Source organism: Eucalyptus grandis, chromosome 1 (genome assembly GCF_016545825.1).
Source record: "Eucalyptus grandis isolate ANBG69807.140 chromosome 1, ASM1654582v1, whole genome shotgun sequence".
Lineage (NCBI taxonomy): Eukaryota > Viridiplantae > Streptophyta > Magnoliopsida > Myrtales > Myrtaceae > Eucalyptus > Eucalyptus grandis.
The window spans coordinates 30,915,151-30,928,828 of NC_052612.1; the positions used below are offsets into that span (position 1 = coordinate 30,915,151).

Here is a 13,678-nt window from a genome sequence, read left to right on the forward strand (position 1 = left end):
TTTGATCCGAGGCTCGTTACTCTGGCTTGAAGCTTTTTGTTTACTTAAAACTTCTTTGCATTTGTTTATAGCTCTATTCCAAAACGAGGCATTTGCAACTTTAGGCTTGCCTCAGTCCAACTCAAATCAAATTGTATAGAAAAGGCAAATTATAAAGTAATTCCCTCAAGAATTAAAAAAGCACATGTTTTAAATGTTGGCACTTATACAGCCACATCATCATAAGTTTCATAAACGTGTCCAAAATCCAGCAACACAAATCAAATTGTATAGAAAAGGCAAATTATAAAGTAATTCCTCAAGAATTAAAAAAGCACATGTTTTAAATGTTGGCACTTATACAGCCACATCACCATAAGTTTCATAAACGTGTGCAAAATCCAGCAACACGAATCAATGCAACTGAATCATTTTGCTCTCGAAGCCGAACATATTCTATTCATTACAAGAAATTTCCTTGGTTTTGTTTCGTGTGGCAAAACCATGTATTTAAACAAAATTCAATAAAAGAAGGGAGATGGCTCAAATCCGGTACCAGCTTTAACAAATGTCTTCTCAAGACCCAAAAAAAGAACAGAATATGAACTCTGAAGATCATTGTCACTCAATCTGAAAATACATGATGCTTAATGCTTTACTAAAAGTATACTTGTCAATACCACTTTCAGCAAACCAAGAGCCGACAACTCCCTGAGATGAATTACCAGAAATTCCCACTGGCCACCTCTCTACTAGTTGAAAACCATACCGGGAAGCAGCAGAGAGTATAGATGGTTCATCAACTCGGCGAAAAAACATGGCAGAGAATAAGTGCCGATGCCTGGTCCTCTTCATCGCCTCTGTTGGTTGAGATCAGTTCTCTTGCAGTGGCAAAAAGAGGCAAAATTGCTTCAGGAATATATGTCACGTCGGTGCCAATGATGATGTTGAAACCTTTGTCGTTCACTTCTTTGACTGCTTCTATATGGCCCCTATTTCCCCATTCCAGGCTCTTAACAATCAATTTATCAAGGAAAGGTGGAGCTATATTTGAAGCAACGTTTTGCATCAACAGGTCAATGGTCTTTTATCTCCATCAGTTGCTACCACGAGGTCAGCAGATCTAACGGCCACCATTGAGCAGATGCCTCCACAACCACAGCCCAACTCCAAAACCTTTTTTCCTGAAACAATGTTTGGGTTTTGGGCCAGAATGGAGGCCATCATTTGGGCCGATTCCCAAAGCATCAACCCAGTCGACTTGCATGTGTGTTGATACTCTCCGGACAATACTCTTATGCTAAAGTTTTCCTCATTAAGACTGACCTGAATTGTCTGAGAGGAAATAATAACAAAACTAGTGTCACTGTTCAAGACAATAGATATGGAGACCTTCGTCTGCAAATAAATCCTTTCAAAGGTGAAAAACCCGAAATCAGATGCAATGAAAAGAGGCAGAATACCTCATTTCTTGATCCATAATATGAAAATATAGATAGAATTAGCAATAAGAGAAACCTTTAACTCGTTGTCAACAGATGATGAAATTCCAAACACGTCAGCTGCAACACCCTCAGACATATCAACCTCAATATTCTCAACAGGCTCCTTTGAAGCTTTCAATGATATGTTGGATTCAGTATTTTCTTGACTTGGCAAGTCAACTTCAGTACTAGCATGATTGCTGCTAGAAAGGTCCTCAGAATCTGAAGGACAAATACGGCTTGGACCCATCGTCTGAAGTCAAATGCAACAAGATAACAGTCATACCAACGAAAGCAACAGGAAAATTTTCTGAAGCCAAATTAAAATTAAAACATACCGATTCATCACCAACTCCCTAGATCGATTCTCAACTTGTTTGCAACACAGACCAATTTCCTTCACATCAAATCCATTGTCCTTGAATAAACTTGCTAAGAATTCATTAGAGAAATAGAATGCACGCTGTGTTGAGGAGAAAAAAGAAAAAGAAGGAAAAAGAGCATCAAGATTGGCTAATTAAGAGGACAAAAATAAGAGATAACATCAACAAACAGATCACAGGAACTGACAGTGCCATCACCCCTGACATAAAAGTTCTCGCTAATCATTTGATCCTTGCAAGTAAGCCTTTCCTGTCAGCAAGCAGTTAGACACAGGAAAATGCATAAGATAGAGCAAAAAAAAGGGTGAGCAGCTGCACTTAATAAATTGTCAGCAGAAAAGAAATTTCTAAATAATAAAAGGTTATACTGAAAGAGCAACCTGAGCAAGATCGCGGTGGCATAATCACGGAACAGCACATGGCCCTTCGGCTGGAAGCAAAAACAGTACATTGCAGTTACATCTCCTCCAGTGATAGTACTTTGTCTGATTAAAATCAGCATATTAGCAGTTTTATTCTTACAAAGAGGGAGGTGTCGTACCTTGAGAACCCTTCTTATATTCTGCAATACAAGATGCATCTTCTCCGGAGACACTGCAGATAGCACAAATATCTGCTTTACAATCAGCTAGTGAAACAGCATAACAAACTGACCAAGCAAACTCTGAATTGATAGCACAAAATATGAGATAGCAGTAGCAGCTCGTTAAGCTACCAAGATGTACTTAAGTAAGATCATTACTTCCTTTTAATTACCATGGTCACAATGTCAATGGAAGATGGTGGAATTTGCTGGTTCAAGTCATCAATGGTCAAATCACAGACAAATGGACTAATTTGATTTTCCTTGAAGTCTTTATGCATCTGTAATGAACAAAAAAACGTCCTGTCATTAAAGAAATGCCAAATGTATCTGAACTATGTCAATCTAACAAATGCAAGTTTTAACCACATCCAATGACATATACATCCAAATTGTACATCAGACCTTCTGGAACTCATATTTGGATGGAACAACTAGCAGGGCTTAATTATCGATGATAAGAAGCTAGCAAATGTAGGTTTAGGGATCATATATTTGTAATTTGGCACTGACATCCAATTTTTCCCAAGAACCTGATCCTCACACCCCCCACCCCCTCCAAAAAAAATAAAAAAAAATTGTCCGGCCCAGCAATCCAGCAGGTGGCATGTGAGCTCAGAAAACAGCGATCAGACCTTAAAGCAAACAAAGAGGCAGATAATGACAAGAAGAAGAAATCAAACCTTAACCAAATTAACAGCACGTGGTGAGAAATCGCAGGCATGAACAAAAACATCTGGGTATGTAGCGACCAATGGAAATATAGTGTTTCCAGCTCCACAACCAACCTGCACAGACCATTAGCATCAATCTTGATTAATGCAACCAATAATTTAGACCCGACAAACACCATTTATCTGCAATGAAGACGAGTTCTCAACATAACAGACCAACACAAGAGTGAAAGATTTTATCCATACAAACCATGGAGTAATCTTATGATTGGAAAATTTATCGTATGTAATAAGTGTAACGCCGTGTGCAGAAAATAAACAGGGCACCAGTTGCTTACCTCCAAAATAATCCTCTTCCCTGCTCCCTGACAAAACAAGAATCTGTTGAATCAAAAGCACTAAACAAAATCTCCACCATCCAATAAAACTCCAACTTTGCAAAGTGAATTACAGATAGCAAAAAAAGCTTTCTCAACTCACAGAGAAATAGTGGCCCCATTCCTTGTCCAAGTAGTGCCGATCTTTGAAAAACTGTGGAGAGAGAGGAGGGAGGGAGGGAGGTGACATTAACAAAACAAGCAACAATAGCTAAAGCAGCAAAAGGGCACAAAGAATGAACTGAGCAGCTTGAAAAAAAAAAGTCATAACTTAACAAGCAGCACCAATGCTCCTATCAATTTACTTGCAGACCAATCAATCACCCAAAAAAGATCTAAACTTCAGACCAGACCAAAAACAATAAAAAATAAAAATAAAAGTCCATCTCAATCAGAAAGCAGGCACAAGAATTATGGCCAGAGCCAGCAAACCTTGTCCTGGTGTCTCTTGTAGAAGATATCCCAATACTTCTTAGCCTCTCTCTCGTACTTGTCTGCAGAATCAAAAGGAACCCAGAAGAGAAAGATCGCATTTTTAGCACCATTTCCAATCAGAAAAAAAAGAGGCCACAGATTGAGGAGAAGGGCAGAGCGTTTGAGACCTCTCCAGAAAGGGAAACTCCTGTGGCCGAAGTGGAGTATATCTGGATCTTGGCGTTGGGTTCTTGCTGCTCTGGACTCGCCTGGGCATCGGATGACATGGCTGGTGAGACACTTGCCTGAAGCAAAGCTCTGTTTTCTTCGCAGGTGAGGATCGGATTCTGATGGGCGTGGGGGTTTGGAGGCAGGGTTTGGCTTCGGTGCACTGTGCAGTCGTCAGAAGAAGTCCCAGCTTTTTCATCTTTCTTTTTTACTTTTGTTCGAATTTTCATCTTTATCTAAAAGAAAAAAAATACAAAAAGTATGCCTCAAATTTCATCTACCGGCAAAAAAAAAATGCTTTTACCAAGACAAAAGCTCTTATTTTGAAAAGACCAAATTACTCCTTTGGAAATTTCAAACTATAAAACTCTCCCAAAACCTAATATTTATTACTTCCGATTTCATTGATGTAACTCCAAAACCCTAATATTTATTACTTCCGATTTCATTGATGAGTTACAAGGTATGAATATCATTCACATACAAATTCAATTAAATGAAAACATAAGTAATGTTCGTATTTGTAATCACCAATCAGAAGAGTGATTTATGATAAATTTCTCTGATCGGGGACGAAGGAACACATGGCCCTAAACTTTGACTATATGAGCAGGAATAATTGGGATGTTCATCAACAATTCATATAATGAGCCCCATTAGTGAAGGAGGGAAGATGCATATGCTGTGTGGAGTAAACCCAATTATCTAAACACAATTGGAAGTTACCACTCATGCAAGTTACCTACCAAAGAACTTTCTAGATAATCTAAGCACAGTCGAATGATTAATAAAAACCTACGAGCCCTTAGCATTGTTCAAGACTGAGGTAGACAGACCTAGCAAAATGCCAATATAAAAATGAACATGTATGTGAAAATTTGATTATCAAAATTTATTGCAAGGTCAACCTAACCATCACACATTCGTGCCTCGAAATATGAATTTGAAAATAATGTGAGAAGATGCTTTGAGAAATTAGACCTCATATATTTGGACCTTCTTGTTCCAAAAATCTTTCCAATAATCTTCCACAAAATTATCATAGAGACAATCAACTCGATTATTTGAGACACGTGTTTATGAAAATCTAGAGTTAATCTACACCGAGAGTTAGGATAGGTGGCCGGTTGAATCCCAACCGAACCCTAGAGGATCATAATCTGATTCGGGATTTTGATTTGCGGAGTGGGATTGCAATTTCCATTTTGACAACCCTTGAGAATTTTCGGCAATATTTTTTGTAAAGTACTTTATCTTAATCAAGTAAGTACATCATTTATCTCCCTATTTATATATCTATATGTTAGAGGAATCGCTTGGAATAGGTTTGGGGTTTCTTTTTGAACGCGGAATCGATCATATGGAACTCGACGATTCTCTCCAAGATTCTAAAAGCCTTGGAGGAAAGACACCATTTCTCCAAATTTTAAGCTCTTCCGGTTTCTTGGGGATTTCATTTCACTCCTTTGTTGCGGTCGAAATCCTTTGCCCTTATATTCAATCAGCAAGCTTTCGTTCTGTTCTCAACAACAGTGACCCTCGACCTCAACCAGGCGGCCTCTACTTCGGCGACCAGGTGAGCACAGATCTAGAGTTCTAAGTGAGACAACGGGTAGTGTTTTCATGTGGGCAAAATCGGAACCCAAAAATATTAGTGAGACAACGGATTTCATTTGGACCTTCTTTTCGCCGCAGGAGGCGACGGCCGATGGGCTATGGGTGGCGATCGTGCGACGGCAGTCCTACGACGACAGCGAGCAACGGCGATTGACGATCGCAACGGCGGTCAAGTGGCAGCAACGGTCGCGGTTGCCAGCGGTCCTACGGCGGCCGTCGGGCGATCGGCGCGACAACGGCAATCGATGGTGGTCGTCGGCGATCGGCGGCGACAACGGCGATCGATGGTCGGCCAGTGGCCAATGGGCTGTGGGCGGCAAAGAACAATGATCAAACGGCAACTTGGTCGACGGTCGGCCAAATATGGCCACGGGCTGCTAGAAGGTGGTGCGGTTAAGGTGCAACCAGCCAAGGCCGCAGCAAGTAAAGAAAACAAAAGAAAAAAAAAAAAGAAAAGAAAAGAAAAACTAACTTATTTTCAAGCTTTCATTTTGTTTGTTTATTTTGTTTGTTCCAAATCTATTTATCGGTTTATTTTTCTATTACGGGGAATAAAAAAAAGTTAGAGGCGTTGCAAATAGATTTCTGTTCTTTTTTTTTTTTCCGAGGAATAAAGAACAAATTGGTAGGAACAGAAATTGGGAGGAACAAAAAAAGTTACCATGGGGCCCCAAGCGTGTTCTTATACTTAGAAATGGTTCTCGAGAATAGAAACACAAAAAATTATTTCTGTTCAAAAATTATTCTCCGGACCGGAAACGTTACCAAACGCACCCTAAGATGATCACCAAGCAAAAGCAAAGGATTTTTCACTGCAATCCCTCTTTCAGTTTGCTTCATCGCATCAAAATAACTCATGCGGTTTTTCATTCTCAAACGCATACAATTGATCAGTCCGTAAATCAAACTCAACAATCTCCCGTCATATTAGTAAAACCGGTTCAGACGGAGCTTATCTGATACGAGGCTTCAAATACTTCTTCAGTTTCAGCTACCTCAGACATTTATGGTTACTGGTTTCCACCAGCATCGTCCAGTAAACAATCCAAAACTGAATGAGACGTTAACAAAGGAGAGAATATGGCTAGACGGAATCCATGAATTGCCTGTAAGTTGCTGTATGTTCACTATAAGGCAATCTCATCTCATGCTACATTTCTTCTATCATGGCAAAAAGAGAAGCTTTTGAATACATATGGACAAGTCTAATTCTATGACCACATATAACTTGTGAGACCCATATTGAAACAATGGAAAGAATATAGAACTGCAAAAACAACAGGCACCTTTTTTTACGAGACTCGGATCTCAATCTATTCATTCATCTTTTGGATCAGCCTCCAAAATTGTTTTTTCTGTTTCGTCCACGTTGCTAGACCGGGCCTCCTCGGAATGTGGAGAAGCTCCATTCTCTAGAATGGGTAATTCACCATTCACAGATGTGGTTCTTTCTACAACAGGTGTCGAGGTTTTGGGTACTTCTACTGCGGGAGAAACTGTTAACAGACGGCTGAGTCCATCACACAATCCTTTCGCATCCATGACAAGAGCCACTCCCCCTGGATAACATCGCCCGAAGCAAGTGGCACAATGAGGATAAACAACCTGAAAAGGAAAAGAAAGAAGATTAGATCCCAAAGGTGCAAAAGTAATTTTTGAACAGTGGGGTGGATGAACACCAGTGTCAATACCTCGATAAATGCTCGGCAAAGGGAAAGAAAAAGGCTAGATTAAGACTTTCTCTCAGTATCTGAGTTGCATTATATCTTAATAGAGACTCGGCCACTTCTCGCAATCCCTTAATTAATTCTTGAGCAATGATATGCTTCAAGCTAATCGGGCACAAGGGCGTAGTTCGTTCATTGCCGCAGATACACCTACAACCACCATAGTCGAAGTTAGCACAGGCAACAAACCCCGGAATACCTCTACAAATATCTGTTTACATTCTTCAAACATATTTCCATCCTAAAAATACACTCACCATTGACAAATACAGCAAGAGGAGGATGTTCCATCAGATGAGATGGAGGAGTGACATCCTCTTGACCATCTTCTGTGACACTGTTGGCTGAAAAACCAACAGATGGTAGAGGAACCCAACGATGTGAATTCAGGACCAACTGGGTCAACAAAACTAAGATGAGAATCACTGCGCTTAATACTTTCACTATATCTCCAGTAATAACATATAAGTACATTTAAATGTGTGTTTTGCAAACATCACACTCATCCATGCACCTGAAAATTTTCGACTGCAGTGCTCATATTTTTCGAGAACAGATTAAGAACCGCCCTGCATGGTAGACCAAAGTCAAACTTTTGCATGAAGCTAGTGAAAAGCCAATAAGCAGCAGGAAACAAAGATGAGATATATTTTACTCTTCAAACAGTGATGGAAGTAAGCCTCGAGAAAGTCGAGCCCAACCCAGCCAAGGCCCATAGCACAGTACTGCAGCAAAAGTAAACTTATCATCAACTTGGGATGCAATAGAACTTGACTATTTGCACGAGATCATCAAGAATAGCAGAGAACTAGAATTCACCATTCATGAGCAGTTCTTTGTGTTACTTATCTTTTTAGGCAAATAACAAAGGTATGTAAGAGAATTATCAACAAAATAAATAAAGAATTGCCAGCCCATGCATATAAAACCAAACTACCATATATCTCACCATGCATTGATCCAATATATTTGATAGAGAACCTCCTTCAGTTATTTTGGGTAGCATGACTTTCAAAGTTTTGAGATGCGAGGTAATCTGATGCATTGCCCAGTTAAAAAGGAGGCCACCATCGTAGTTTTCTTCACTTCCTGACGTATCGTCAGCGAATATTGCCCGATATTGATTAACCACATCAAAAAGATGCATCCTATGACAGTTTATCATGCCTTTTAAGTACTCATAAGGGCTTCTCTGGTCCAAGTCCTCGAGAATCCCAGTAAGCCAAGCCTCTCTACATCGTAAGAACTGAAATACAAGAAAGAAAGAAAGAAAGAAAGAAGAGAGAGAGAAGTGAGATATAAGTAAATTGTCTAACATGCAAAACAGAATTAATAGAACCACTATATTTCATCTACTGAGTTTCACATGCCCCTTGTGAAACTTTAGACGTCATGAAAATTTAAATGCAACATGAAATGATCCCATCGTAATAAATGCAGAACAGGTTTTACCTGCAACCGCATTTCCATATTCACTAAAAACTCCTATTCGGCGTAGATATCCAATAATCCGGAGGCATTCAGGTAACTGTCAAGGAAAATGGGTAAAATCAAATTCAGAATGCTAAATCCATGCATAGATATCCAGGTGAAGCAAGATATGCTCAATACCAAATAGGCAAGGTTACCTGAATATTTGACTTGAGTTTCAGTAGGAGCTGTGAAAGAAGAGACTGAGTGGTTTGCTTAACCTCAGCTGCCAATGATTGAATCACAGGTAATCTTGGACAGAAGCACAAAGCCACAGCAAGCTAATTAGACAAAAGTGATACTTAAGGCATAACTCACAGCAAAGTGATGAGAGAAACTCACTTGGGGTGCATCGTTGAAAGTTTGCAGACAAATGCTTCTAAATCAAGAGCTTCATCATAGTTTCCATTCCTCACACATCTGCAGCATGTTTAGAGTCAGTGGCTATCAAAGACTAATTAGTCAAGGGGCAAGGTATAATATTTTCTCAGGGCAAGCCACTCAAGGGCCAGTAATTCTCTGCTTGGGAAATGGCGGAAAATGAAGGATATGAAAATTTTAGTGGAAAGTTTTGAAAAATTAAAACTTTTGTGAGAAGGGAAAGGAGAAAAGATTTAAAATAGAGGGTATTTTCTTTTTTCATTTTCTTCTCTCATGGTGCTTCCCGGCATATCATTAATGTTCACATATCAGCATATACTTTCCTCAGAAAATTTGTAATTACTACCCTCCAAAGGGAAGCCATGCAAAGGAAGAGCTCCAATGCTATCACAGAAGGCAAGGCTAAATTGTCTTCAGATTGCAAATTTATTGAATACCCAACAAATACTTCCCATTCCAAAAGGTTAAGATGTCAGACTCCTTGCTTTTAAGAAATGAGGAATTCTTTGTTGGTCTAAGCTATCCAGCAATTCTCTCGGCAATAGTCTGGGATAGCATCCTACTATGCAGTAGTCTCCAGTCAAAGCTTCTAGACCTCCAACTTAGATGCTTTAATTATTCTAATAAGACTGATCATGTTCAATTTTTCAAATGCCTATCGCCAGATACCCAAAATGACAAAAGACCATAGGTTGTATAGTGCATGTCCTTCACAAATAAGTTCAAAATTCTTTGATCTACATATCAATCAACTGGATCAAACTGAAACAGCATGCAGACAACTCTTTACTCTATGACAACCTAACAAAGCTCACATAGCCAGAGAACAAACAAGCCATCTAAATGACAACATATTAAGCGGTTCGCCAAATGTCCCATGAGACACACACAATGAGATCAAACCAATGATTGACTTATAAATTTGGCAAACACATACGTGTCCATGAGTTGAGGAATTTCGAGTAAGTCAAGCAATGTACTGTGATTGCCAAGCAAAGTCTGATTCATCTTCCTCTTCTCCAAAATTTGTTCACCAGATTCAACAAATTCAGTGCAACCGGAAGTGAGCTTTGGTATCTCACTTATCTGCAAACAGATAGAACACCATCATCCCCAACGACCATTCACCACACTGGTCAAAATTCGATTTCTCCACAAAAATGCAAAACTTCGGATGCGAGCAAGTATTGAAATTTGAAACAACAGAAAGTGCAGAAGCAGGCGTGCGTCACCACAGCACATAGAGCACAATTCTCGACAGCACTCGAAGCTAAATCAACAGAAGAAAGCGAGAATTACGAGACTCGAGATGCTTGTCGATAGACGAAACTTCTTCCCGGATCGCGAGCAACGCGTCGGCGGCCGCGATGAAGGCCCTGTAATTGCCGACCGCGACTTCCTGCATTTGCCTCTGAATCCGCTCCGCATCCACCCGGAGCAGCTCCGGTTCCTGCAGTTTCGAGCACACACACGACGAATCAGCCGCTTCCGCGGATCAAAACGATCGCGTCCGGCGCCGAACGGGCCGGAGATCGTCATCATCATCATCATCATCATCATCATCATTCGAGACGGCACCTTGTGGAGGCGGTCGAGGGTGAAGGAGAGGAGCTCGGAGACGTACGGCTGCTGCGCAGCGGAGGCGAGCGGAGGAGGAGGCCCGCCACCGCCTCCGCCTCCTCCCCGTTGTCCGGCTCCATTGTGCCCCGGGTTTTCCTCGGAGCTCCGGCGGATCGGGATTCGGACGATGCGGTTCGGAATCGAGGAGGTTCCGTCGACGGGGATCTAGCGCGCGAGGACGGCGATCCGGCGGGTGGACTGAACCAGCTCAGGTTCGAGCTTCCATTGACGACGGATCTGAAGCTTTCTTCCTCTGCGACGAACCGGTTTGAGATGTCCCGTGGCCTTGCTGGTTCTGGTCGCCATGGTTGGGGCTGGGAGGAGCGAGATGGGCTCCCGTTCATGGGCCGCGTGAGCAGTTCATGGGCCTCTTCTGGCGACTCACGTGGGCTCAAAATTGGGCTTTGGCCCAACATGGAGGCTCAGTTAGACCTGTCGATCCTTGTTTAAGTTGTCGAATCAGGGCTTTGGCCCAACACATAGGCCCAGTTGGGCCTGTCAATTCTTGTTCGGTTTTTTCTTTTTTTTCGGGTTTGGAATTCTTGTTCAAGTTGTCTAGCTCATTTATTTGGACTTGTATTTAAATGGGATAAATACATTAAAAGTCCTAAATTTTGTTACAAAAGTATAACTGATTCTTAAAATATTCAAAAAATACAATTAAATTCTAAAATTTATCACAAAAGTGTAATTGAGTTATAAAACTTTCAAAACGCAATTAAATCCTAAAACTTGTTGAAATAATTCAATCAAGTCCTCAAGTTGATTACACTTTTTAAAAGTTGTAGAACTTAATTTCATTATTGTGAGAAATGTTATGACTCAAGTATACTTCTTTTAAAGTTGTAGACTAAATTATACTTTCAAAATAAATTTTAGATTTGAATTGCACTTTTTAAAAGTTTTAGTACTCAATAACACATGCTAATAAGTTTTAAAATTTTTAGTGCACTTATTCCTATTTAAATTTATGTATATGTGAAGGTGGTAACGCATTGATTTTTGTCACAAATTCTTGTCAATGCATGTCAAGTTGAAGCTCATCAGTTTGCGCTTCCTCGGTCATGTCAACTGAAGGTTTGATTCGGGGCAAAGGACGGGGGAGACTGAGAGAACCATGAAAGCGTGAAAGGAACTGAAGGTTTGATTCGGGGCTTTGGAACCTAACGGTTCGGTTCTGGTTCCCAGAAAAGGGAACCGAAACCGGAACCGATTCCTTTAGAACCGGGAACCAAACCGCAACCTCCGATTCGGTTCTCCGGTTTCCAGTTAGAACTGGAACCACGCTCACCCCTATTGTCAAGTCTCGTTGAAAAGGGGACACTCTACGTCGTGCAGTGCGGACAAGCCACTCGTCGGTAACAGGAGCTTCCTCAGCAAACGACTCCAGCTCACACTTGAAACGATCGCCTTTGACCCATATAACCAGTCGCGTTTAAATATATTCTATCTTAACTTTCACATAAAGCGCCGTGACGCACAAGAGAAATTACAACTTCTTTTTGGTAATTGATATCTAGCAAATTTGTCATCCAAAGTTAACGCGAATACATGCACGTTGTGAGTTTCCCTAGCCATCATTTCTTGACATCTCGGTGCCCGATTGCCAGTCGCAGAAGCAACTTCTTCTCCATTCAACACGGCAGTCATTGGAATAAATCAGAAAACATCCATCAAAATGTAGTACTTTACATACTGCTCAGTCGTAATCCACACGTACAGAAAAAATATCCATCTCACCCGTATTGTAAAAGAAGCTGAAAATTATGAAAGCAATATGCCATATAATTACAGAGACGATTTCACCCCCTAAAAAAGAACCTCCAACCTGTCAAAAGGGCCGAAAAGGGAGAAGAACATGGAGGAGCAACAAGGTACATGAGTAGGCAGGAAGAGAAGATTTGAAAGCAGCATTTTCGGAATAGTAGTAGTAGAAAGGAGAGGAGACATTAGTGTGTGATGAAATTATAGGGAGTACGGCTTTGACGGCGGTGGCGGGGGCTTATCGGACTTGTAAGGCGGCGAAGGGAGCACCCCACACGGGATATATATTGGGTGGCTGAGGCGGCGGCAAAGGGGGAGGACCCCATACGGGATACATTTCGGGTGCCTGTGGCGTCGGCAGCGTCGGTGACGACGTAGGTGGCGGAGGCAATGAACGTAGTGGAGGCAATGGCGGGTTAGTGTAGACATATGGAGGCGGAGAGTGAGAAAGTGGCGGCGACGGCAATGGCAACGGTAATAGTGGAGAGGGAGGAAGAGTGGGATATGACTTGGACGATGGCGGAGGCGGCGGCGGCGAGCAGATGGTGGGGCATGTCGGGCATTCGCTTATGCACAGAATCCCGTACGCCGGCTCTCCAAATGCATCCTCGGAATTCACTCTTGCCGCGACAGCGATGAGTCCTATGAAACCAATGATCTTCACAAACCCTAATGACCTTCTAATGATCGGAGCCAGGCTCTTTTCTTGTCCCATCGTGTCGCATGAATGCTGTCTGAGGACTTTGCTTCTACTTATAGCAAAGCGAATTACACCTCGAACTCCCCTTTATGCTTTGTTGATTCTTGAAACTTATAGGAGGATCGGAGCAGGCTTTGCTGTCACACAGCGGACAGCCTCAGTTTCCATTTTTGTCGAAGTGAAAAAGATGATTCTTTGGTCAAAAGCCAACAGAGAAATATACTTGGACCCGGTTAGCTTAGCGATTAATCAACGGATTTGTCCATGTAAATCAGGC

At 41.3% G+C, this 13,678-nt stretch overlaps 1 protein-coding gene and 2 pseudogenes across 1 annotated transcript; all 3 read right to left on the reverse strand.

Annotated features, from left to right (window-relative positions):
- Window positions 1-393: 393 nt before the first annotated feature.
- Window positions 394-4,308, reverse strand: LOC120290420 (annotated as a pseudogene).
- A 2,329-nt stretch (window positions 4,309-6,637) lies between these two features.
- LOC104431928 lies at window positions 6,638-11,211 on the reverse strand (annotated as a pseudogene).
- A 1,728-nt stretch (window positions 11,212-12,939) lies between these two features.
- On the reverse strand, window positions 12,940-13,416 carry LOC120296367 (leucine-rich repeat extensin-like protein 3). The gene has a single exon (XM_039318273.1). The coding sequence runs from the start codon at window positions 13,414-13,416 to the stop codon at window positions 12,940-12,942; it is 477 nt and encodes a 158-aa protein (XP_039174207.1).
- Window positions 13,417-13,678: the final 262 nt, after the last annotated feature.

Coding starts and splice junctions, on each gene's coding strand:
- LOC120296367 (XM_039318273.1), bottom strand. CDS start 13,416: ATGGGACAAGAAAAGAGCCTGGCTCCGATCATTAGAAGGTCATTAGGG.